The sequence below is a fragment of the Alligator sinensis genome, unplaced genomic scaffold, assembly GCF_000455745.1.
Source record: "Alligator sinensis unplaced genomic scaffold, ASM45574v1 scaffold199_1, whole genome shotgun sequence".
NCBI classification, from domain to species: Eukaryota; Metazoa; Chordata; order Crocodylia; family Alligatoridae; genus Alligator; species Alligator sinensis.
Window position 1 is genome coordinate 439925 of NW_005842008.1, and position 25151 is coordinate 465075.

Consider the following 25151-nt stretch of genomic DNA (forward strand, 5'->3'; position numbering starts at 1 on the left):
ACTGTTGTGGCTCAATATAACAGTATACAAAACTGTCTATATTTAAAGGTTACATCGCATTCTTGGTATTTTGAATGCTATTCAAGAGACAGCATTAATTAGATTTTATTTAGATTTTCAATTTTAGCTTTTAATTTCTGTCATGGTTCTGCATGATGAACAGATCCAAGGAGGTGATACTTCCCCTCTATCGGGCACTGGTCAGACCGCAGTTGGAATACTGCGTGCTGGTTTGGGTGCCGCACTTCAAGAGGGATGTGGATAACCTGGAGAGGGTCCAGAGAAGGGCCACTCGTATGGTTATGGGCTTGCCGGCCCAGCCCTATGAGGAGAGACTGGGGCACCTGGCCCTCTTCAGCCTCCGCAAGAGAAGGTTGAGAGGCGCCCTTGTGGCTGCCTATAAGTTCATCCCGGGGGCACAGAAGGGAATTGGTGAGGGTTTATTCACCAAGGCGCCCCGGGGGGTTACAAGAAATCATGGCCATAAGCTAGCAGAGAGCAGATTTAGACTAGACATTAGGAAGAACTTCTTCACAGTTAGAGTGGCCAGGGTCTGGAATGGGCTCCCAAGGGAGGTGGTGCTCTCCCCTACCCTGGGGGTCTTCAAGAGGAGGTTAGATAAACATCTAGCTGGGGTCATCTGAACCCAGCCCTCTTTCCTGCCTATGCAGGGGGTCGGACTCGATGATCTATTGAGGTCCCTTCCGACCCTAGCATCTATGAATCTATGAATTTTCTAATTTTCCCATATATCTCTTTCTCTGTAGATGTTCATATCAAGTGGGTTCTATAAACTAGTGTCTTCTGAACTCTCTTGTGTAAAACTTCAATGCACAGCCTGGTTCTATTTTTTTGTTTTGTTTTTGTCTTTTTGGACATATTCTCTCATTGTTTCTGGTCTTTCAACACATATTTGCAACTAGCTTGACCACTTTAAGGAAGAACTAATTCACTTTAAGCATAATGCATGAGGAGCATTCCAACGGATAGAAAATATATTTAGACTAAACTCATTCAGTCTTAAATTGCTGGTTACCAAAAGACACAACTTGCACTTTCCCGAGTATCTATATATCTACAAGGATACATTTGAGAACAAACTGCTACATACAGAAACAGAATGGTGGGTTAGGTAGATAAGAACATAATTATTACAAACAAAACTAACCAGTTGATTTTAGCAGAAACTATATACCAGAAGAATTTCTGAGCGCTCATCTCTAACATTAAGCAGTTGACATTAACAAGTCCTTATGAAGCACTTCACATGTCTGTTTTAAGGGGCAGCAACAGGGGCAGATCCAAAGGGGTACAGTGACACACCTGCATCCCCCCTTTTTGACCACTTGGTAGAAGTAGCCAGGGACTTTTGTCCTCAGAGAAGGTAAGAATTCCCATCCCCTTCCCCTCCCATGCTCAGAAGCATGTCCCCTCCCCTTCCCTCTTCCCCATTTGTTGCCACCACTGTGCCTACTTTCCTAAGGGTGAAAGGAGCTCCACAGCTGCTCCTGCTGGGCTGTGCAGAGACTGGGTTCAGCCCAAGACAGTAGCAGTGGGCAGACAGGTTCTCCTGGCTGTTCCCCATCAGCCTGGGAGTAGGCTGGGGGAGGCGGGGGACCCTTCTGCCCACTGCCGCTGTCCCATGGGCTAACCCAGTCCCTGCACAGCCGAGCTGGAGCTCCCCTCACCTCCAGGACAATAGGTACATCAGAGAAGGCAGGACATGGGGAGGGAACATGCCTGTGAGCAGGAAGGGAAAAGGTGGGGGGGGGGTGGAATTCTTGCAGGAGATGGGGAGGGAACATGCCTGTGAGCAGGAGGGGAAAAGGTGGGGAAGGAATTCTTGCATGCTTTGGGGATTTAAAGAAGTGCCCGGTTGCTGCTCCCATGGCACAGTCTGCCTGCCTCCATGCAGAGAGAAAGGGAGGAGGCAGGGAACAGGGGGAGATATAGCCACCCCTACAGGATTGGTCACTGCTCCCACATCTGTAAAATCCTGGATCCACTTCTGAGCAGCAGCATTGATGTTAAACTCATAAGAGTGCTATAAAGCCCAGCTTTTTTTCTTGGACTGCTGAATAGGCAAAGGACAGATAAGTGAGTGTTTGATAAATATTTGGAGTTGTTCTTATATGGTGTTTTAATTTATTAGATAGATCGCAAATTCAGTAGTTATTTATATGAATGCATATGAATAGTTATATGAATGAGTTATTTATATGGATTATGTGAATTAGAATACATAAATAAATAGGCAGGGATAGGGTCTTATTGAATATCACATATCACTACCCCATCCACTCAGACTTTATTAGCAAGAGTGCCACTTGTGGTATCTAAACTCCTTAACCTCAGCTTCCGTGATCTGCTAAAGCTTCAGAACCCAGACCATGTCGTCTTCCCTTTCCCAGCATTTATCTCATTCCCAGCTTCAGCCTCATCTAAGCTGCCATCTCCTTCTAGTCTGTCATCATCAGAACTGCTATTCTGAATCTACCTCTATCACATCAAGAGACAGGGCAAAGCACAATTTGATAACTGGTAACTCTGCAACTCCAGCACCCAGTGAGTCTCTATCTCCACCTTACTGCTAGGTTGAAGAACTCTATTTGTAAAATGTTTCTCTTTTTTCTTGTTGCAGTTTCTTTTCAATTAAAAGTGTAATTATTTTAAAAATATAATTAACACAAAAATAGGATTGTATTGCTGTAAAAGGTGCTAGATAAATAGTTGGTTTTCTTATTTATTAGCGTTCTCTGAGGTGCTGAATAGATAAAATTGAAATTTCCATCTTTGTGTAGCTCTATATGATTTCCCCACAGGCCTATCTTTTATGTTCACTGAAATGAATTTCTTCTGAATAAACCAAAAAGAACAAGAAAATATATGCTGCTGGGTCTATGTAACATTTCTATTTTTCACATAGCATCCTTCTGGCAAATTATTTGGTTACCTGCTCTCTATTGTATCTGCACCATTTAACATCTGTACATACTTCTCTCTTGTACTTAAGCGAGTCATAATAACAGCTGCAGCAGTTGTGTCAAACTGAAAAAAACATACATTCTCTAAGATTTAGCTGGGAATCCTTACTATATATATGGACTGTTCCATACACACATACATGCATGCACACACACCCCACATCTTGAGACAAATGAAATGAATTTTAAAAAGGTACATTTAATCTACTGAGAAATGCAAATGCTTCAATAACTGAAAGGCAAGCCCTGACAAAGTCATTTGCACTTTGATTTATTAAAAAGTTGTTAGCAGTTGGCTCATGATCCTAAATTATTAATTATAAAGTATACATACATCAGAGAATAATAGGGTCAATACAATACAGTACAGTCAATATAACTTAAGCACATGCTCAAAGTTTACTTTACCAAATCAGAACTTTTAGTAGTAAAGTAAGCTTGTGTAGTTTTTTTCTAATGGACAAAATTAATAGCATATGAATTCCTATACTCGTTCAAATGCAAGCCCCCTCTAGTCATTTTATCTGTCTCCAATAGTGGCCAGAACTAGGTGCTTCAGAGGAAGTTCCTGAAACCTTTGCAGAAGACAGATGTGGAATAATCTGGGGCACTGGTTCTATAACATTCAATATTCTACAAACTTCTTTTGTGTCCTCTCTCCTATTTGAGAGGGGCAAACCTAATCTTTTCAATCTCTTTACTTGACTATTCCATGCCCTGGATTATTTCTGACCCACCTCTCAACCCTTTCTAGCTCTTCAGCATTCTTCTTAAGATGGGAATGCCATTATTGCATGCACACAAGACTGCACCACCAATTTCTATGAAGACATTATAATATCCTCCACTATCCTATTTCTTATGCAGTTTAGCACCTTGATTATTTTTTTTACCACAAAGACTGAGGAGACATCTTCACTGAACAATCTACTGAGAGCCAGACTCATTTCCTGAATATTTCTTTAAACTCAAAAATAATTTAGGTACAAATTACAAAACTTTAAGAAGCAAATGCTACTCTAAAATTGGGGGTACATTTACCTCTTCCTCTATATGGTTTTACAAAGTCATCTTTAGAGAACATGTATACAAAACACAGTTAACTTACTTGTGGTCTTCCTGCTCTCCCAATCATTTGCAGAATATCAGTTTCACTATATTCTTGAAACATTCCTCCAACATAATGCATTGTGGATTTTATAACAACCAGATGTGCAGGTAAATTTACTCCCATAGCTAAGGTACTAGTAGTAACTGTATCAGATTAAAAATTAATTTCATGATGAACAGTATCAACATTTCTGTATAGTAGCAAGACTTTATACAGAGCAGTAAATAAATGGCTCAGTATGAGGTGGCAAGAATGACCAGCTTTTAATAAAGGCAATGGGAATTAAGGTACTTGGTGCCTCATAAATGGGCCCCACAGTCTTTATATGTATTTATGCACAAACACACTAGAGATGCTCAAACTTTCAGCCTGGTAGGCTAGATGAGGGATACAGGGCCAGTCCACAGGCCAGATACCTTGCAGGATTGGCACCTGAATCAGGCCCAGCACTGCCCCAGTCTAGCCCCAGCACCCCAATATACAGTTTTTCACTGTATCTGATCATCAATATATCAAGTACTGTCAAATGCTATTTTAAAACCTAAATTCATCCAACACATTTGTATTTAAATATTTCTGCTATTTACAGATAAAATTCTTTGTATACCATTCCCTGGATACCAAAACTGAATCAGTAATTGCTATTCATTCAAATCCAGTCACTGTCTGAATACAGCCATGAGTTTCTCTTTTTGTGCAATAGCAATATCTTTTAAGGACTATTTTTTTTATTTGCCTGTAAAGCACCATGCACATTATTATCATATTTTGTCATATACGTAGGCTACTCTTATGAACTTATTTCTTCAGAAGGGAAAACGAAAACTGAAGTTAATGATAGTTATATGTGCATTGCAAATTCAGGATTCAACCACAAATTACAAGCCCAATCATGCAGATATACGGGAGTTTTACTACTACTAACATCGTGACAGCATTCAAATTGTGCTAATTACTTATCGAAGCAAATGGATTGTTCATACAAAGGCTTGTTTTCACAGACTAACCTAAAAGTAAATATTAATGTTTGAATCATATTTACTTTTATCAAATGTAAATCGTTTCATCTTATACGAAAAGAAACAAACATAGGAACAATATTTTGACTTTCAGAGTTTAAATTTACTTACAAAGTACAGGCAAGTCTCCCATAGTAAATGCTCCTTCAATTATTTTTCTATCAGATAACTCCATACCAGCATGATGATAAGCCACACCATATATTAAGAGATCTGAAAATGAAATACTATGAATTATCTTCACAAATTTACTCAAGCAAATGTTAAGTCCTGTGGCTTAAAACGGTAAAATGACAATTTACCTCTTAGTTTGGAATCTTTTATTGAATTTGCAGACCGTTGTAATCTGTACAAGGGAGAGATAAAAATTATTAATATTTTTAAAATCACACAATTTACATATCAGACTTCCTCATTTACAAATAATATGTAAAGATAAAAATATATTTTGTAAAGGCACCACTGACATGCTCTGGACTTCTGTGCATTAAGTCAGTAAAACTTGAATTCAATATGTAACTGCTCACCAGCTCCATCATATCAGACTACCTCCTGAACACCAGTCCTAAATTTTTACAGCGCCTCTACAAAGAAGTGTACAGAAGTTCAGGAACAGAAGTTCAGAACTCCCATTGCTCCCCCATTCATTTGTGAAAGTTTCTCTCCACTATCACTGAAAGTGAAGAGGAGCATCTGGCTTTGAATAAGTATTGTAGATTTGGATCTATTTTTGCACAATATACACAATATCTTCTTTAAGAAAAGCCTGTTTGTAAATCTTAATATTTTTATCACATAAAAAGGATGTGGAAAATTTGAACTAATAGAAGAAAGTATCTATGGACATTATCCTGTACTTCCCCAAGTCCTATTCATGCCTTCAAAGAACTCTTACTTCAATGAGAGTTTTGTCTGCTTGTTATTAATGAAGAGTGGTCTAGAAGAAGAAATGAGGACTACAACTGTGTGGTATAATATTTGAAATGTAGAAGACAGAAATGCATTTAATTATTAATACCAAAAATTATGGATTAACTCAAGTTGTTTTAAAACTGTTTAAGAATGGCTTATAAACTTTAATGTTAATATTGAAGTAAACACAAAGGCCCTGGTTCAATAAAACATATAAGTATGCGCATATGTCCATCCCAGTTCAGGAAAACATTTAATCATGTACTTAGCTTTCATTGATGTAAATAGGAATTAAACACCTATATCTAGATACGATGTCCTGAACTGAACCTTTGAAAACATTTTGGATTCAATTAGACAAATTAATGTTCTTATTGGTAAAAACAAATTATATATTAAATTGAAAATGTATCCCCAATAGTAGCAAAGAGTAGGGGTGGGCAATGTTTATGGGCAGGGTGACAAAAATACCTGCAACCTTGCCTTTAAGATGTTGGAGTGCCAGGGTCGGATAGCAGGGGAGCTGTGAGGGGTCCAATCCTTGTTGTGGCAGCCCAGCCCTGGTCCCTTCCCAAAGTGTGAGTGCCAAGCAAAATGCCTTCATATGCCAGACTTTGGCATTATGCCAGGGGATGCCTACCCCTGGCATAGAGAATACTTTGATATAACTCCCTGATGAAGTAAGTAATCATAAACAAAAATCTGGGCAGTGTTTACTGAGAGACTTGATCCTGCAAAACTTAAGTATGTGTTTAATGCGACTTGGTGTAAACAGTCCAACAGGACCACATATGACATAGGACTATCACATGTGCAAATTTTTGTAGTGAAAAAATTTAATGAATTTAATGTTAATGAAAGGTACCCAAAATATATTACTGCAGAATAATTTCCTTTATTTAGAAGAAACAAGCAAAGGTTGGATTTGCTGCAAGTGGATTATCTCCACCACTACTGGAAGAATCAACTGTCCTAGCAAAGGACTCTATAGCCATAGTCCATAGCCCCTAGTAACATTTCTCAAGAATCCTTTTTGTGATAATTATTTTATGACAAACAACTCTCTACCAGTAGCTGTACTAATCCCATCAACTTTCATTTCATAAGTAATAAGATTGGCTAGAATATCAGACACCTATTACTAACTTAGAACAAATATTTAAAATACCTTTGTTTCTGTTCTGTAGTCATTATGAATTTAGCATCTTTTGCAAGAACAGAAGCAGCTTGCTGTACTCCTTTCCTTGTGGCACAAAACTATAAATAAAAGAATACTTTTTTAATTAATTGTACTGCGAAATAAACATGTTTAAAACCAGTAAGAGAAAAACATACCACAAGTGCTGGTTTTTGTTCAGAGTATGTTTGTATAACACTTGCTATTTTGTAGTTAAGAGTTAAGTCAAATTTAAATTCTGTTTGGTTGCCACTGCAGGGAAATCCAAGAACAACTTTGCGAAGCTTCACTGGTCGGTAATTCTCATCTATTTTCAAACATACAGCAGGCTTCTTACCATCTGTCAGCCATTCTGCAATCTTTGAAGAACAAGAAAGTATGTTAAAACAATGCTTGAAAATGATAGCTCTGCCATTAAGTATGCTGTGCTCTAACAATATATAGATAATAATGAACTGGTTAAATTCTTCTTGCCATTTCAAAAGTATTAACATTTTAACATACATTTTGGGAGCATCTACATGTGACGCTATGTCACTGTAGCAACACGCTACGGCGCCATAGCATCAGCAGTCACAAACTGTGACACCACAGCTATATCACCATAGCAACATACTCCCTCATTATAGTGCATTGCTATGGTGGCATAGCAACTAAAAATAACTGCATGGCATGCAGCGCGCAGTACCGCCAGTTACTGTGCCATCATTTAGTACTTCCTTTTGAAAGTACTAAATGATGGCACAGTAACAAAGGCACCAAAGAGACACATGTAGACACGCCCATTTTGTAATTAAAAAGCCAAATTCAGTTTTAAATAGGACAGGTATAATTAAGATCAAAATCTGTCCGCAACCTATTAAGACTTGTGCTTACAACCAAATACACTGATAAAAATACAGAACTGTAGTATATTGTTAATTTTAGACTAAAACTTCTGTATGGCTGTATCATAAATTATATTTGTTTTCATCAAGATAGTAACCATCAGCCAACAGTTCAGAAATGACAGCTTTATGTAAGAACTCACTTAAAGTAGAATTTGCAACTTCTTTTGACTTTTATTTATCCAAGCTTTCAGGATACTTCAATGAACTGAAGAAACCAAAGAAGCTGTTTTACTTATATTACAGTAACTGAGATTCTTGGAGATACTGTGGTTACTGCAAATCATATCATAGGTGTATATACACCTCATATGCATAAGACCTAACAGCTTCCAACAAAAATGCACATGTACCCTGAAACTCCACATGCTCCTGAATGAGGGCATCAAGAGCAGATCCATTTCCAAGAACCAGAGTTACTGTAGGATAGGGTAACCATTTTATTCTTTGAGCATGTCAGGGAGGACTCCACTATAAAGGACTACCTATCAGCATCTACTCCCAATACAGTAAAATTGAGGAATCATTATTGATCGAACAGACACTTCCCTTCCAAACTGGAATATGTGGATTGCCACATCCAGTTCATGACATCTACCGTATCAGCTGGTTACTTCTTCTGGCTGCCTTGCAAGCTGCAAAGACATTGCTGAAGCAGGATGTTACTTATGCTTTAAACCAGAAGCAGGCAATTATTTGGGCCCATGGGCCACATAGGCAGTTTTGGGGAGCTGTCGTAGGCTGGTCAGTACCCTTCTCTCCCCACCATCCTGGCAACAGCCTGGAGCACCTGCACCCTGTGACTCCTCACTGCCACCAGTGCATGGCAGCAGTTGAGCACAGATCCCTGCTGTGTAAGGCCTCAGTCTCATGGGGAGTGGTGGGGACCTGCATGCACAGCCCCAGCCCCAGCCCCGATCCGCCCATACCTGCTCTGGTCCTGCCCCAGCCAAAGTGGACCAGCTGGACCCAGACACGCAGCCCTGACCCTGGCCCACCCTGTTCCTGCTCTAGACTGGCCTGCCCGTAATGAGCAGCAGCGACAGCCGGTCAGAAACTGCTGCTGGGCATGGGAGAAAAATGGCCACCTCCTCCTTGCTGCTGCCAGGCCATTCGTGCTGCAGCTGCCCAGAGCCCGCACCCAGGCTGCTCTGTGGCTCCCCTCCACTGCCACCACTGCCCTGCTGGGGAGCCCAGAGGTAGTGCTGGTAGTGGTGGCAGAGGAGCTGCAGGGCAGCCCAGGGGCAGGGTCCAACCAGCTGCAGCAAGAAGGGCCCAGCAGCGGCGAGGGGGAGGCAGCCGCTTTTCCCCAGCACCCAGTAGCAGCTTCTTCCCTGCTACCACCACTTATCTTAGGCAGGTGGGCTTAGAGTAGGCATGGATTGGGCCACAGTTGGGGCTGTGCACACTGGTCCTGGTTGGCTCGCTTCAGTTGGGGCAGGTACAGAGTAGGTGCAGGGTGGGCCAAGGCCATGGCTGTGCACATGGGTCCCTGCCAGTCCTCATGGAGCTAAGGCTGGAATCCAGCCGCAGAGCTGCCCCAGCCCTGCTGTACGCCCAGGGCAGCAGGACACACCATGGGTTGGATGGCGCCTGGGCCAAACGGGACCTACCATAGGCCAGACAAAGTTCCTCCATGGGCCAAATCTGGTCCGTAAGCAATATTTTGCCTGCTCTTGTTTTAATTGCAAAGTACAAGTAGGGCTTGCTAGCCAGCTGATAACTGGTGGATCACACCCATTTAAGTCTTTGGGATGAGAATATTGACTTCTCAGTACACTGAATAGGCCACAAAAATATCAGAAGGGTATCTGAAGTGCTTTATTTGAGCTAAGTAGTAAAGTAGGGCTTGGCAGATGTCTAAAGTCTATCACTTCTTTTTTCTCAATGAGGAGCATGGTTTCAGAAAGATTTTTGAAGTGACTGATTGATTCAGAATTCTGAGAGCATTTTGGGAATGAATTTAAGATGCAGTTTTATCACTTTGTACTTGTGATATAATGGTTACAGTTGCATTATAGGGCTTATGGTCTAAGTTCTTCCATAGGGGCTTAGATCTTATCAACGCTGAGTTAAAGTGATGGCTGTAACAAAGACTCGGGCAAGAGCCCTGTTACTTAGACAAGGTCGGGCCAGATTGACCCAACGATGAACCCTGCCAGGTGGAAGGGATTGCACACCTGGAAAAAAAGCAGGTGATTAGCCTGCCATACGAAGCATAAAAATGGCAGCGGGGAAAAGACTTTTGCCTTCGGGCACCAGGAGAAGGAGCAAGGAGTGGCGGCACTCTGGAGAAAAGGCAAAGGAGACTTAACTGTGGAGAGGAAGAAAACTCCGAGGAGGGTGAGACTCCCGAAGTGCACGGCAGGTCAGTGCCAACAAGGTTTACCTTACCAGGAACCCAACTGAATCGACAGGGGCAGGAGCACCTGTGATGCCAGATGGCGAATCCCTGAGACGCAACAGGACAGCAGCAAAGAGGCTTGTACTGCCAGTGGCTCCTGTGGTGCCGGTGAGTGCAGGGCGAGCCTGAAACACCGGGCAGCGGACTCCTGAGAGGTGCGGCAAAAAGGGCTTGCCTTGCCAGCGATACCCATGGAGTCGGTGAGTGCTAGGGCGGAAGCCTGAAGCACCGAGCAACTATTTCCCCAGGAAAGCTCAGGAGGAGAGATCGTGCCCCCACCGAGAGAAAAGGGGACAGGGGTTGACCCCAAGACTGGCTCCCGGTGGGAGCGTGGAAACCAGGAGCAGGAAGTATGTTTGGGAGAGAGAGAATGGCCAGAGACTGCCCCTAGACCACACACACGCACAGAATGAGTGAAGCGGAGGGTGTGTACCACTAATGAGGTAATTGGTGGTGAAAAGTTTCTACCCTGCACATATGAAGTAACTAATTCAAGGAGGTTCTGATTGAAACACTAACTACTTCGCCAATGAAGCAACTGGCAAGAACACAGTCATTTTTGCATTGTTAACCCTTACAATAAAACTTACACTTAACATCAAAGTGGTATTATTTTGTCCAAGAATAACTAAGACCTTAACCTCCTTTCTTTTTCCTATTCATCCAAGTCGTGGCAGACAAGTATAAAGGAGAGTCAAGAATAAGATTGCCCATCCCGCTCACAATGGCAACTAGAAAGACCTCTTGATAGTAAAGTGGTATAAAGCAGTGGTTCTCAAATTTTGTTGTACCAGGACCCATTTGTAAACACTGATGGCCAGTCCCACCCCAGTAAATAGTTTAAGTAGAAAACATCCCCTCCAGCCCTGCCAATGCACCTCATTCCCAACCCACAGCCCCCCCCGACCTCTCTAGCCCTGCTGGTGCCTCTCATTTTTGGCCTGCTGCCCCCAGCCCCCTAGCATACAAGGAAGAGAGTGGATATGCAAGGAAGGGGTGAGTGTGGGGCATGTGCCCCCCCCCCAGATTTATGCACCCACAGTGGGCACAGGGCTGCAGCCTGGCTGGACAGGCAGGAGCTGCCTTCACAGCCCAGCGCGAAGACTTCAGCGTGGGAGAGCAGAGCAGGGAGCAAAGACTCATTGCTACCACTGTCACCAGAAGCCCTGTGCCAGCCATGCTGTCAGCAGTGTCAGTAGCAACAGATGCAGGCAGGGAGGAAAGGGACCATGCTGCCCTCACCTTCTGCTGCCAGCCGCTTGTGCACCAGGCTGCGGCTCTTCCCCACCATCATGGCCTACTTGCCGCTCCCCTCAGGCCACGGCTCTACTCTGGTGAGGAGGTGGGGTGGTAGGCACTATTACCTGTGCCCCACACCCCCTGACACATTGTCTATGTCCGCCCCCTCAATAAACTTTCCTGAGGGGAGCTGCTCTTCATGCTGCCAGGCTGCCACTTGCATGTGTGTGCATGCACGTACACATGGTGCCCCCTGCCTGATTGCCCTCCTCCCGCTCCCCCCAACTCCAAGCAGACCCTTGCAGGCTAGGACTCTGCCAGCCTGCAAGGGGAAACCCACTGTTTCCCACACTTTTCTCCTGTAAAAGAGAATCCATTTTTAAAGTTTGTTGATCCATTATTTAAAGTTTGTTTGCAACCTTTTCATATAGTCTTGTGACCCACTTTTGGGTCAGAACCCTCGGGTTGAGAAATGCTTGTATAAAGAACATTCTGACAGAGAACTGAAAGGAGGCTCCATGAGTTGCAGGAAGACCACATTAGGGTCCTAGGTGAGAGAGAAATTAATGACAGAGAACTAGGTGTGACAATGACCTCTGATTAATTTTGACAGTATAGGGAATGAGAAAACTAAAATCTGACTGGAATATAATATAGTGATATTCCTGCCAGGTGGACTCCAAGATTAAGTGCCAATCCCACCTGTTGCAGGAGTAAAATACAGTCTAGAATAGTTGGAGTCAGAGTCTCCACCAAATTCGTGTTGTTTTCAGCTGCCCATAAGGCAAAATCTTTTCCATTATGTATAGAAGATCTTCTGGTCAAAGCATTCCTGTTTTTAACAATGAGCTTTTGAACTTGTCGAAAAGACTTTTCTGTTAGTGTTTTTCCTCCAGCCATTATCCAGGCTATTTGCAGGAAGATAGGAAGGCTATGCAGGAGTTAACATTATAGAAATGGATTACTCAGTGCATATACATCCTAGAAAGAGACAGCCAGCCAAAAGAATCTTGTTTCACATGCATAAAGCACATGAGCAACTACAGTGGGATCCATACTATTACTTAAATTTCTGCCTCTACAACTGACCTCAAATGAGCAACGACTACTTAAATCATATTTTTTAAAGAATGTAATTAAAGATTTATTCTTACATCTTCAGCATTCGGGATTGTTGCAGAAACAGCCACAAATCTCATGGAAGGAACTGTGTTGGGATTCTCTGAGCTACGTGAAAAGGAAGATTGTACCGTTTTCATCCGACTGACTACCACCTCGAGTGTTGCACCCCGGCTTTCATCTTTCACAACATGTACCTATTAAAAACATTGTAGAATAAGATCACCTGTTTCTTCCATTTATCTATAAATATATTAAAATAAATGTCTGACATTCTGTTCTACTTTCTAAAAGGTTTCCTTTTATCTTCAAGGAAAAAAACAAGTAATAAAAATCTTTTTTTTTTTTTTTTACCTCATCAATGAGGAACAATCGTACCAGCTGGACTAAAGAGTTGTCTCTCCATTTTCTAGTCATACTATCCCATTTTTCCTAGAGGAAAAAAAATTATAAACAGCTGAAAGATATTTTAAGGCAACAGATGCCCAAAGCAGTGGTGCAGACAGACCCTTAATGTGACCAAAATCTTTTCATAAAATCAGTAAAGTTCTTCTGAGCTAATGCAACAAATTTCATGTAGCATTTTATTATTAATTATTGTTTACATATGACACTATTAGTATATAAGTCAATAAACAGACCTTAAAGTGTTTCTGAGTTACTGACTGTCACAAAACAAAGTCTAAGGCAACATACAAAAAGCTAGTAGTTTTAATTTTAACTTTCAAAATTAAAAAACAAAACAAAACAAAACAAAAACAGAAGGAAAAGCAAGTTGCATATGGAACCTACTGGCGTGGTCATAATAATATGAGCATGTTGTATTTCAAATAAATCATCCACGACTGTATCTCCTGTCAGTTCCTTACAGCTAAGCCCAATAGGTCCAAATTTCTCTTTCCAATCATCAAATCGCTGACTGCACAGAGCTTTTATGGGTGCCACTAAAAACAAAACAAAACTGAGAAAAGCAAAGGACTTTTTTTGTTACTCTTCAGTTGTATTGTTTAAAATGCTAAATAAGGCAGCTGCTTCAAAGTTTTTTTAACTTAATTCTTCAGATTTCAGCTTTGCTCATTAAAGCAAAAAACAATTTTGACCTGTAGGCCATAGTTTCTCCATTCCCCATTCAGCAGATGGAATCTGAATACTTGAACATTCCTCTGTCAGACATCTCCCTCTATGAATATTCTTTGTGCCCTCATATAATCTTCAGTTGTTTCTGGTTCCCATAGGAACCTACAGATGATAGGACTGGGCAATAACTTTCTCCCACAATCACAAGAAAACACAGAAAAAGTACACTTCTTGATTGGTAGACTTTCACAAGCTTCAGGTCACTTTGTGTCAATTCTGACAAAGTCCCTTTAACAATGCAAGAAGTCATAACCATAAATTCAAGTGCTTGTTTCCCATCTGCTGAGAGGAATTATAGTACAAATATCTGACAGGTTTTATTTGTTTACAATACATAGATTTCATATCTAAACTAACTTAGATAGTAACTTTTGTAAAACAAAGGCCAACCATGTGTAAGAAAGACAAATATATTCAATTATGTCAAGCTTTATAGTGGTATCAAAATATGGACACATTAAAACTAGCATGAAATCACCCATTTCACTTGATATGCATGAGGATATTAATTCCATTGTCCAGAAACGAAAACCCCAAGATGACAACAATATGTATGTGACTGCCCTCTGTTACACCAATTATGTTTTATTTTATTAGTAATTAAAATTTACAAACTCTACATTTTGAGGTATGTCTCCTTTGACTATTGAATGTCTTTGTAGCAGGGACTGTCTATTTGTGTACAGATAGAACCTAGTATAACGGGGCCTCAATCTCAGTTATGCAATGTAAGTTTTAAACAACAGTACGAGTGACACTCATTCACAGCAATAACTGGTAAGACCAATAGCCTCTTACAAGCAACATTCTGGGGAACAAATTCTGTCCTTTGTATTCAGAGAAGACTGCCTACAATACGAACAGCCAGTAGGAACAACATAGCACTGAGGTGCCTTCATGTTTCTACTAACAGGCATTAACTGTAATAACTATTATGGCAATACAATAAACAGTGATAAATCCTGAAAGAGTCTTACAAAGTAAATGTTGTCTTTATGCATTTGACTTCAAGCTTATTAAAAGAAGCCAATAAATGTGTGCAACAAAATGCAAAGGACAAAATAATTTTCTATCATTGCCACTAAAACTGAATTATGTAAACTTAGTCTAATACTTACTATATACAATTTTAATATTTAACCAAGGCATTGGCACTTCCATTAGTAGCCTGGTAATAGCTAGTTCAAACATTACAGTTTTTCCAGAGCCAGTTGGAGCACAAATCACAAAATTCCTATCTGTGTAAAGAAGCTAGGAAAGAATTACAAAAAAAAAAGATATTTAAATATACCTATTCATGCATTCTGACAGAACTATTCAAGGAGAAATGCACAAAAGGGATTATTATTAAAATGATATATGCAACAGTGAATGACAGCTGGTATGACGGTATGAATTTTCTAAAAACTAGATACTTTGTATTAGATATGAACTTTAAAAGAGCAATCAAGAAAGAATGCATTTCCCTATGCCCAGCTGCCACAGAAGCATTTATAAAAGAGGTACTGTACATCTAGAGTGATTGCACAGTGATGTCTACATTGTCGTCATAAACGCAAAAATGCCAGTCTCTAGTCTTAGATGACAGATTTATGCAAAAATGCTAGTCTCTAGTCTTAGATGACAGATGAACCATTGTCAATATCCAACTACTATTAAAGACAGGCTCATTATAAAGATGTATTAACTGTTCTGTAACAAAAACTTCAAAGACATTCCAGTAGTTGCCTTTTTGTAATTTATGTATCCACAGATACTACTAGTGGTAATAAAATCATAAGCAGTATTCTAAGTTTTCAGCAACTTTATTTTGTAACTGAATCATTTTAGGTACCTTGTGAACCACTTGAAGATTAATGGGTGTTATATAAAATCCCAATGCCTTAAATCACAGTTCTGTTTGTAAAATAATGATAGGTTATAGCTACAAGCAAGATTGTTTTCATTCTTTCATGAAAATCAATGTAAAAGATTACTTTTCATATATAAATTAAATAGACTTAGAATTAATCAATATAGGTTCCTTACTGAAGTAGTGGACTGGTATGCAGAAAATAAATGTACAAAGATAGAAAAGAGAACAAAAAGAGAGGAAGCATCACAAACATATGATATTTATTCATCCATATATGGAGGGATTTTAAAGACATACAAGTTGGGCTGTAACTGTTTAATTTTCCCAAACACTCAGTTTCTCTGTGGAAAATGTTATTTAATGGCCATGAGGCCAAAACAGAATTTCCTAAGACTCCAATTCAGTTTAAAGGACAGGACTTAAATGCTATGCTGAATCAGGGTCTGCTATCTCTAATACAGACACCTATACTTGCTCTAGCCTCCAGGAATACCAAATAGTATTCCGCAAACAGAAGGACTGTTGCTTCAAAATGGAGATTTGAATTCTGAAGAATAAAAGAATGGGAATATATTGAGGGAAAAATAAAGGGTAAAAAAGCCTTTTCCAAAAAAGGCTGGACTTTCCAGTAATGTAACCATGTTATTCATTTGCCAAAATTTGATTCTTACACTTGCTGTGGGAAAGCTTTTTATTTTAAACCACAAGTGAAAGTGTTTTCTAAATCACAATTAACATAAATATTTATTTACATAAGTACACTCAAATGTGTAAAAGTGCTTATTTCACCCTGAACCATTCTCTAGATAAATGCCATTACTATTTTCCTCATTTGTCCCTGAAAGTTATAGTCCTTAGATAGTGTACCTCACTTGTCACTTCTGTGTATTACTTACAAATGACAAATGCTTAATTGAAATGCTTTATGTACTACTTGCTAATAAAATTAAATAAGATTCCATACTTACATCATCCAAAGCCTTGGATTGTATGTAGTTAAAATATGGAAAATCCTTGAAAATATTTCTAAATGGAGAAGCTAAAGATCATCAAATAACTCAGTTAAGAATGTAATACAGATCCTTGTTTCACCTTAGAGCTATAGCAAATATATGTATACCTAAATAAGGATTGTTCACAGATATAGATTTGTCAGACAATTCTCAAAAATTAACTTATTACTTGATTTGATGGTTTCAGTTCAGTTCCTTATGGACAGTTGTCCATCTCAGGATGCTTTAATTAAGGTCTCTAATGGTAGTCTCAAGAGATGCAAAGCAGCAGATATGGAGACTAAACAAAACACTTAATTGGTCCCCCTGAAGCACAAATGAAGTTCTCTTCTATTCCACAGAACAGGTCTAATAGAGCAGACTGGAGTACTGGTTGTACTATACCTATTCTGCCAACAAAAAAAACCTTCAGATTCAAAGAGGGCTTAATGGCAATAAACATTTTAAAAATAATGTTTTAAAAATTATACTTTATTTCATTTTTTGTTGTAACAAACACAAATGAAATGGTCATACTAGGATTTTTCTTCCAATGAAAAGAAAACATCAAGTTATACATAAGATTAAGTAAGACTTCACAAAGAGTATGTACCCCTGATTGTGCACTTGCAATAACGAGGACCAAGATTTGCAAAATTAAGTGCTTCTGTTTAGGACAGACATACTGCAAGATTAGTACAAAGTAATTTACCCTGGACTTTAGCAAGTAACAAAACCAGCTTTTTCAAGCTATCGGAAGTAGGTGCTAGCACATTTCGCAACTAGGTGGCAGAGGAGTCAGTTTGCATTGCACAAAAGGGCTATCCCAAAAGTGAAACTGAGCAGGGGAGCAAACAAGGGGACATAAAACTCCTATATAGCCAATTCCTCGCTTGCTAACTCAGTGCATCATGTGTATGCCTCATTTTTACTATGGAGTAAAGTTATTTTATTCCGGTGTGAAAGTGTTGTAGGTCTCCAAGTAGGTCACTAAACAATTAGCTTGTTTTAAATTTGGATGCTTATCTTGCTGGGACCCCAGCAGACTTCTTGCCTATGGCAAGGGGGCTGGACTCGATGATCTTGCAAGGTCCCTTCCAGCCCCTAATGTCTATGAAATCTATGAAATGTACTTGATGACATAGCAACAATCATTAACATCTTTGGAGCTACAGAATGGTCCCTGTTTTGGAAAACCAAATCATATACTTAGTTGGATTTAGGAAAACCAGGTCACACACTTAAATATAGATTTAGAAATGTAATTTTCGCTATTCATTTCTCATAATGTTTAACCTAGCAGCATGACAAAATACTATAGATCCAAAGCATAAAAAGAACAAAAGTTTGGTAAAAACAGAAGGCTAGATAAGTATAGTACGGATTTCAGGGTAGAAAGGGGAGAAAGGGAGCAAGACTGCTAAAATATGTTTAGAGTAAATTTTGCGGGGGGAATATATTGTATCCACATGGTGATATAAGTATTGAATCAAATGAAGTTTGAATAGCTTGTTTTTACTTAAGAGTGGGACAAAAAATGAGGTCCAGGTTTCTGATGAATCTAAATGCTAATTTACATTAGCTGTTTTTGAAATACATATATTTCAATTAGGTAAATATTTTCACATCGACATTTTAAATCTATTGTGTTTATTAACAAATGATTCTATGAAGATAAAAATGCGAATATATGAAAAAGAATAAATTTGCTTAGATAATGAATGATCAACTATGTTTATTTGTTCTATTTCACTATTTTGGATGCCACACATGTAAGAGTTATTTCATAATTTGATTCATAGCTTCTTATTATGAAACAAAAGCAATACAATAAATTGTATTAATTCCCATGGGCAAAATGAAACTAAACAGGATACTTTAAATGATAATTTATTTTGTAAATGTAAAATAGTTATAATAAATATAACTGTAACAACAAAAATAAATATATAAAAGATACGGATTTCTGTAACAGCTCTCAGGACCTCCATTTTTTTTGCTACAGCTCCTTAAAAAAGCAACAACATTATTAAAAATAGGTATTAATGTTTTCTAACAATATCCTTCAAAATAGCGTTATACAATCATATATTGATTCACTGGAGTTTCCAGCTTATAACTCAGCACGGGGTGATATGGGAGGATTTGACAGCTCTGGTTGGAGTACCCCAGCAACTGATTTTGTACGAAGAGAGGCTAATACCACCACCACTTCCAATACCTCTGAACAAAAAGTTTCATATTATATAAACAAAGAAAAACAGAACTGGGAAGGACCTCTGGAGGTCATCTAGTCCAACCCCTGCTCAAGGCAGAACTATCCTAAGAACGAATATAAGTGCCATATTGGGTCAGACCATCCACCTAGCACAGTATCCTGTCTCCGACAGTGGCAGAAATAGGTATTATGAAGGGGCAGCCTTGAACCAAATACATCTAGAGTGATCTATCCCCCGTTTGATACCCTCCCTGGCATCCACCATCATTGGTTAAGGAAATCCTTGTCTATGCCATCCCAGCCAGGTGATTGTCTAACATACTGATATTCCCTAAATGATATAATCTCCAGTGGTGGAGATTATGTAATTATAATAAATCTATATGTTTAATCTGAGTTAGATGAAGCTTGCTAATGACTACTTCTTGATTTGGTGGTCTTTCTGCTCCATTTTATGCAACAATTCGTAACATTTATTGTACATATGTTGAATCCTCCTTTGCATTAGAGCTTGAATATTCATCATATATCACATCAAAACGGCATAGAAAATATTTTTCTAAAATATTATGAAGAGTAGTTATAATCACCTTCCACATTTGAAGTCTCTGAAGCATGAAGAAATGATTGTACTTTGACTCCTTTTCCATTTTCACAAGCAGAAAACACATAATTTACACTTTGCAGATTGAAATCTGAATCCTGAAGTACCTGCATACTATTATTTTTCCATAACTCTTCTTTTTTAGTCTCTTTTATATTTTTAATTATCCTACAAGAAATGTCAGTTCCACTGCCAAAAAGGAAATTATCTTTATGTTCTATATTTGCATATGTAAAATCAGTTGTTTTAAATAAGCTGAAAAAGACATATTTTCACAAAAATATTTGTTATTCTATATATCATATATTTCCCCTGATATTTTCAAAGAATATACATTCTGATACATATATTTTGTTTGTGGAAATCTATGTACAAAAATTAAAATTTTCTTTTCTAGGCAAGTGCACATCTTACTTTACTTGATCCAACTGAAGTTCTACCTAGAAAAGTTCTTTTTATTTTTTAACTCACTTCACATAGGCAGACTATTAAACTCATCTTTGCTTCCATGCAGGAGAGATATTAGATCCTAACACCAGATTAACTGCTACGCTGCACAACTGAAAAAATGAAGTTTAAAAGGCTGTGACAATTAATAATAGCTTTGACATCAAAGAGGTGCTTCTATCTATGACCTCTCTTTTTAGCCAGCATTGAAACCGTGTAGAGGGTTTCTTTGGACAGTCTTGGCTCACTTGATCTCTGAACATGTACATGGCATTCTGAGTCTTCTAGTTCTCTTTCAAATGGATGCATATTAGCATCTAAGAATGCTTGTGCAACTCAGTACTTTCTCTAAAATAATAAAATAAACCCCATGCCTAACTTTCTTGTAAAAGCAGTTGAGCTCAGGGCAAATTTAATTACTGTACTAAAATACTGCCAAGAGGAAATATCTGTTTTTTCTTACATTCAAAAGAATCCCGACATTAGTGCCTGGAGCCCTATTAAGTACTTTCATTTCAAGGATCAAAAACTCTGTATTTGACAAATGCATCTAAAATAATAATATGATTTTGATAGCTGATGAATTATGATGATTGACTTAAAACACATACCTTTTTCTGAAAGTTGAGTTGGTACTTTCATCATCTTCTGGAAAATTAATTAATTGTCTCGTTTCTGAAATATTTCTATCAGGTTGTTGACAAGGCCTGATTTCATTTTTATATTTTTCATGGTCAGAATACGGAAATGATGAAACAACTTCCAGACTTTCATGTTGCAAATGACTTTTATCTCCTTTTCCTAAACTTAACTCAAGTACTTCTTGCTTGTTAGAGGTCAAGTCAAAAGGAATTTGTGCTGAAATTTTATAAGTTTCTTTTTCAATAGTTCTCATAAAATGGGGTCTAATCTGCTGTGATATCAAATCAACAAAACCCAACAAATACCCATTATAAAATATTTGATTAGATCATTACATCTCTATGTAAAATAAGATCAATTTAATATATATTATCCATATTAGCAGTCCTTTTCTATTACTCGCTCAATGTCTACCCTATGCAATGCATCATAGAAGCATGGAAAAATAGGGCTGCATGGGACTCCAGGAAATCATCTAGTTCAACCTTCTATTCAAGGCAGATGCATGCAGTCACCCAAAAGCTTCCCAAAAATCAGGTCAGTTGACATTCTGCTATATGAAGCAGAGATGATCATATATATTCTGAACTTACACAGGTGAAAAAGATTGCTCTCAAGTTATTTCCCACTTGTCACAAAGACAACTGAAACTTCATACATGAGAAACTTCACGATCTGCATGGATTAATGACTATCTTAAGCAGGTTATCCTTCTATTTGTAAAATCTACCTGCCCTAGCAAACAAACAAAAGATACCAGGCTATTGAAAAACTTGGACAAACTGTAATGCAATTGGGGTCACAGAACTTCTTTATTAGCAGCCTTAGTTATTAATAAACGCTCTCAAACTTGTAGTTTCTATATTACAGTGATTAGGAGTAGTTCACGGCCCCAATCACACCTCCAAAACTTGAAGGAAATTCTAGAAATGGGATGTTGTAGAACAGGGCTGTCCAACTTCCGAGTGGCCAAGAGGCTTGGGGGATGGGCCGCATACCACAGGTCACACGCCATTGTGCAGCACCATGCATGCACCCACAGTGCACAAGCACCCCCCCCCCCCCCCCCCACTGCATTATAGAATCATAGAAAGCTAGGGTTGGAATGGACCTCAGGAGGTCATCTAGTCCAACCCCGTGCTCAAAGCAGGACCAGCTCCAACTAGATCATCCCAGCCAAAGTTGCATGCCCCTGGAGGCTGGGGCGGGGGAGGAAGGGGCACAGTGACCGCCCACAGGCAGAGGTGGCGGTGGCAAGCGGGGAGCTCCTGCAGGCGGCCACAGCAGTGTCACCAGCTGGGGGAGAGAGGGGGTGGCAACTGCTCACGGGCACCGCCAGTAGCGGCGATGGGCGACCACCTGCAGACACCACCGGCAGTGTCGGCAGCAAGGGGAGAGTGGCAAGCAGTGACTGCCCGCAGGTGCCACTGGCAGCGTTGCCAGCACTTCTTTCAGGGGGTGCACTACCAATCTCAGGGGGTGCACATGCACCTGTGCGCACCCCCTATGCATCGCCAATGTCTGCCACCACCGAGAACAGCCCAGCTCCATCCTCTTTCAAATCCCTGTTCCAGTAGTTGAAGGCTATTAAATCCCCTTTCAGTCTCCTCTTCTCTAGACTAAATAAGCCCAATTCCCACAGTCTTTCCACATAAGTCATGTCCCCCAGGCCCCTCATCATTTTTGTTGCCCTCTGCTGGACTCTGCCCAATTTGTCCACATCCTTTCTGTAGTGAGGTGCCCAAAACTGAACACAGTACTCCAGATGTGGCTTCATCAGTGCTGAATAGAAGGGAATAATCACTTCCCTTGACCTGCTGGCAACACTCCTACCAATGCACCCCAGTATGCTGTTAGCCTTTTTGGCAACAAGGGCACACTGCTGGCTCATATTCAGTTTATTGTCCACTGTAACCCCCAGGTCCTTTTCTGCAAAGCTGAGCCCCCAGCCTGTACCGGTGCATGGGATTGTTCCATCCTAAGTGCAGGACTTTGCACTTGTCCTTCTTGAACCTCATGAGATTTCTTTTGGCCTAATACTCCAATTTGTCTAAGTCACTCTAAATCCTAGCCCTACTCTCCAGCATATCTACTACTTCTGCCAGCTTGGTGTCATCTGCAAACTTGCTGAGGGTGCCCTCTCTACCATAAATTCCTATGACCCCCAGCTGACTTCCTGCCCCTTCGGGCGGGGGGCTGGACTCGATGATCTTCTGAGGTCCCTTCCAGCCCTAATGTCTATGAAATCTATGAAATCATCCAGGTCACTGATGAAGACACTGAACAATCCTGGCCTTAGGACCTACCCCTGAGGCACTCCACTTAATACCAGCTGCCAACTAGATATCAAGCCATCGATTATTACTCTGAGCCTTAAGCTCCAGCCAGTTTTCTATCCACCTTACAGTCCATCCATCCAGCCCATACTTCCTTAGCTTGCCTACGAGACTGTTGTGGGAGACCGTATCAAAAGCCTTGCTAAAATCAAGGTATACCACATTCACCAGTCTCCCCACATCCAGATTCAATCCCCTCATCATAGAAAGCAATCAGGTTGACCAGGTATGACTTGTCCCTGGTGAACCCATGCTGACTGTTCCTAATCACCATTTTCTCTGCCAAGTGCTTAGAAATGGATTCCTTGAGGATCTGCTCCATTGTTTTTTCAGGGATTGAGGTGAGGCTAACTGGTTTGTAGTTCCCTGGATCCTCCTTCCCATACTTAAAAATGGGCATGAAGTTTGCCCTTTTCCAATCAACCAGGACTTCTGACTGCCATGAATTTTCAAAAATGATGGCTAATGGCTCTGCAATCACATCAGCCAACTTTCTCAGCACCCTTGGGTGCATCCCATCCGGCCCCATGCGCTTGTACACATCCAGCTTTTCTAAGTAGTCCCTAACTGGTTCTTTCACCACTGAGGGCTGCTCACCTCCTCCCCAAACTGTGCTGCCCGGTGCAGTAGTCTGGAAGCTAACCTTACCTGTGAAGACTGAAGCAAAAAAGGCATTGAGCACTTCAGCCTTTTCTGCATCCTCTGTCACAAAGCTGTCTCCCTCATTTAGTAAGGGACCTACATTTTCCCTGATCCTCCTCTTGCTACCATCATACTTCTAGAAACCCTTCTGGTTACCTTTCACATCCCTTACTAGCTGCAACTCCAATTGTGCTTTGGCCTTCCTGACTTCAACCGATGGCCTTTGGCCTTCCCTGCATGCCCGAGCAATGATCTGATATTCTTCCCTAGTTATTTGTCCAAGTTTCCACTTCTTATAAGCTTCCTTTTTGTGATTTAGTTTACTGAAGAGTTCCCCGCTAAGCCAAGGTGGTCTTCTGCCATACTTGCTAGTCTTCCTGAACATTGTTATGATTTGTTCCTGCACGCTCGGTAAGGATTCTTTGAAGTACAGCCAGATCTCCTGAACTTCTTTCCCCCTCAGTCTGGCTTCCAACAGGATCATCCCCATGAGTTTCCTAAGTGAGTTGAAATCTGCTTTTCTGAAGTCCAGGGTTCTTAATCTGCTGCTCTCCATCCTTCCTTTCCTCAGGATCCTGAACACAATCATCTTGTGGTCACTGCTGCCCAAGTTGCCATTCACTACTACATCCCCTACCAATTCTTCCCTGTTTGTGAGCAGCAGGTCAAGAAGAGCATGGCCCCTACTTGGCCACTCCAGCACCTGCACCATGAAGTTGTACCCAATACTCTCCAAAAACTTCCCAGATTGCCTGCACACTGCTGTATTGCCTTCCCAACAGATGTCAGGGTGATTGAAGTCCCCCATGAAAACTAGCGGGGATTGATCAAAGCACGTGTCTAATCCATGCCTAATCAAAAACTGAACAGTTTGTACCCGTCCATGACAATGCTCCAGTCACGTGAGCTATCCCACCAAGTCTGCTATTCCATTCACATTGTCCCAAGGGAGATGGGGCAACAAAGGAACCCCAGGGCAGCAAAGAGTCCCACTTACTTCTCGTAGAGCTGGAAGAGCCGGAGGAGGCGCGCACGCCGAAAACGCCAGCGCGGGTGATCAGCCGGGCGTTTATTCAGCTGCGGCAGAGCAGCAGGGGCAGAGGACACTGCCCGGAAGGGATAAAAAGTGACCCCGACGAGGCAGCAGGGCGGCTGACAGGATGAGACCGGAGGAGCGAGCCCTCGCGTGGAGGGGATGAGCCGCCGCACTCGGCTGCGGGGAAGACAAGGGGTGGGGCCAGAGCGGGCCCCGAGAGAACTGACCACGCAACCGGCAGCCGTGCCGGTGGAGAAGCCGGCTCAGAGGCTGTCGGCAGAGCCGGTGAGGGAACCGGCAGCAGAGCCGGAGGAGGAGCTGGCTGGGTGACTGGCAGCAGAGCTGGGGAAGGAACCGGCTGCATCACCGGCAGCAGAGCCGGAGGAGGAG

General features: G+C 40.7%; 1 protein-coding gene across 4 annotated transcripts in view; it reads right to left on the bottom strand.

Moving 5' to 3' along the window:
- HFM1 (HFM1, ATP dependent DNA helicase homolog) overlaps positions 1 to 25151 on the bottom strand; it is a 74218-nt gene that overhangs the window by 40166 nt on the left and 8901 nt on the right. For 3 of the 4 annotated variants that reach the window (XM_025201903.1, XM_025201904.1, XM_025201902.1), the window contains exons 5-13: positions 13645 to 13796; positions 13207 to 13284; positions 12888 to 13049; positions 7362 to 7562; positions 7195 to 7283; positions 5417 to 5460; positions 5226 to 5327; positions 4093 to 4238; positions 2954 to 3048 (exon numbers count right to left, since the gene is read on the bottom strand). In XM_025201903.1, coding sequence (XP_025057688.1) covers positions 2954 to 3048; positions 4093 to 4238; positions 5226 to 5327; positions 5417 to 5460; positions 7195 to 7283; positions 7362 to 7562; positions 12888 to 13049; positions 13207 to 13284; positions 13645 to 13796 — 1069 coding nt within the window. Of the gene's footprint in view, positions 1 to 2953; positions 3049 to 4092; positions 4239 to 5225; positions 5328 to 5416; positions 5461 to 7194; positions 7284 to 7361; positions 7563 to 12887; positions 13050 to 13206; positions 13285 to 13644; positions 13814 to 16812; positions 16845 to 25151 lie in introns of those variants that run through there. The other variant, XM_025201905.1, reaches the window with a different exon arrangement.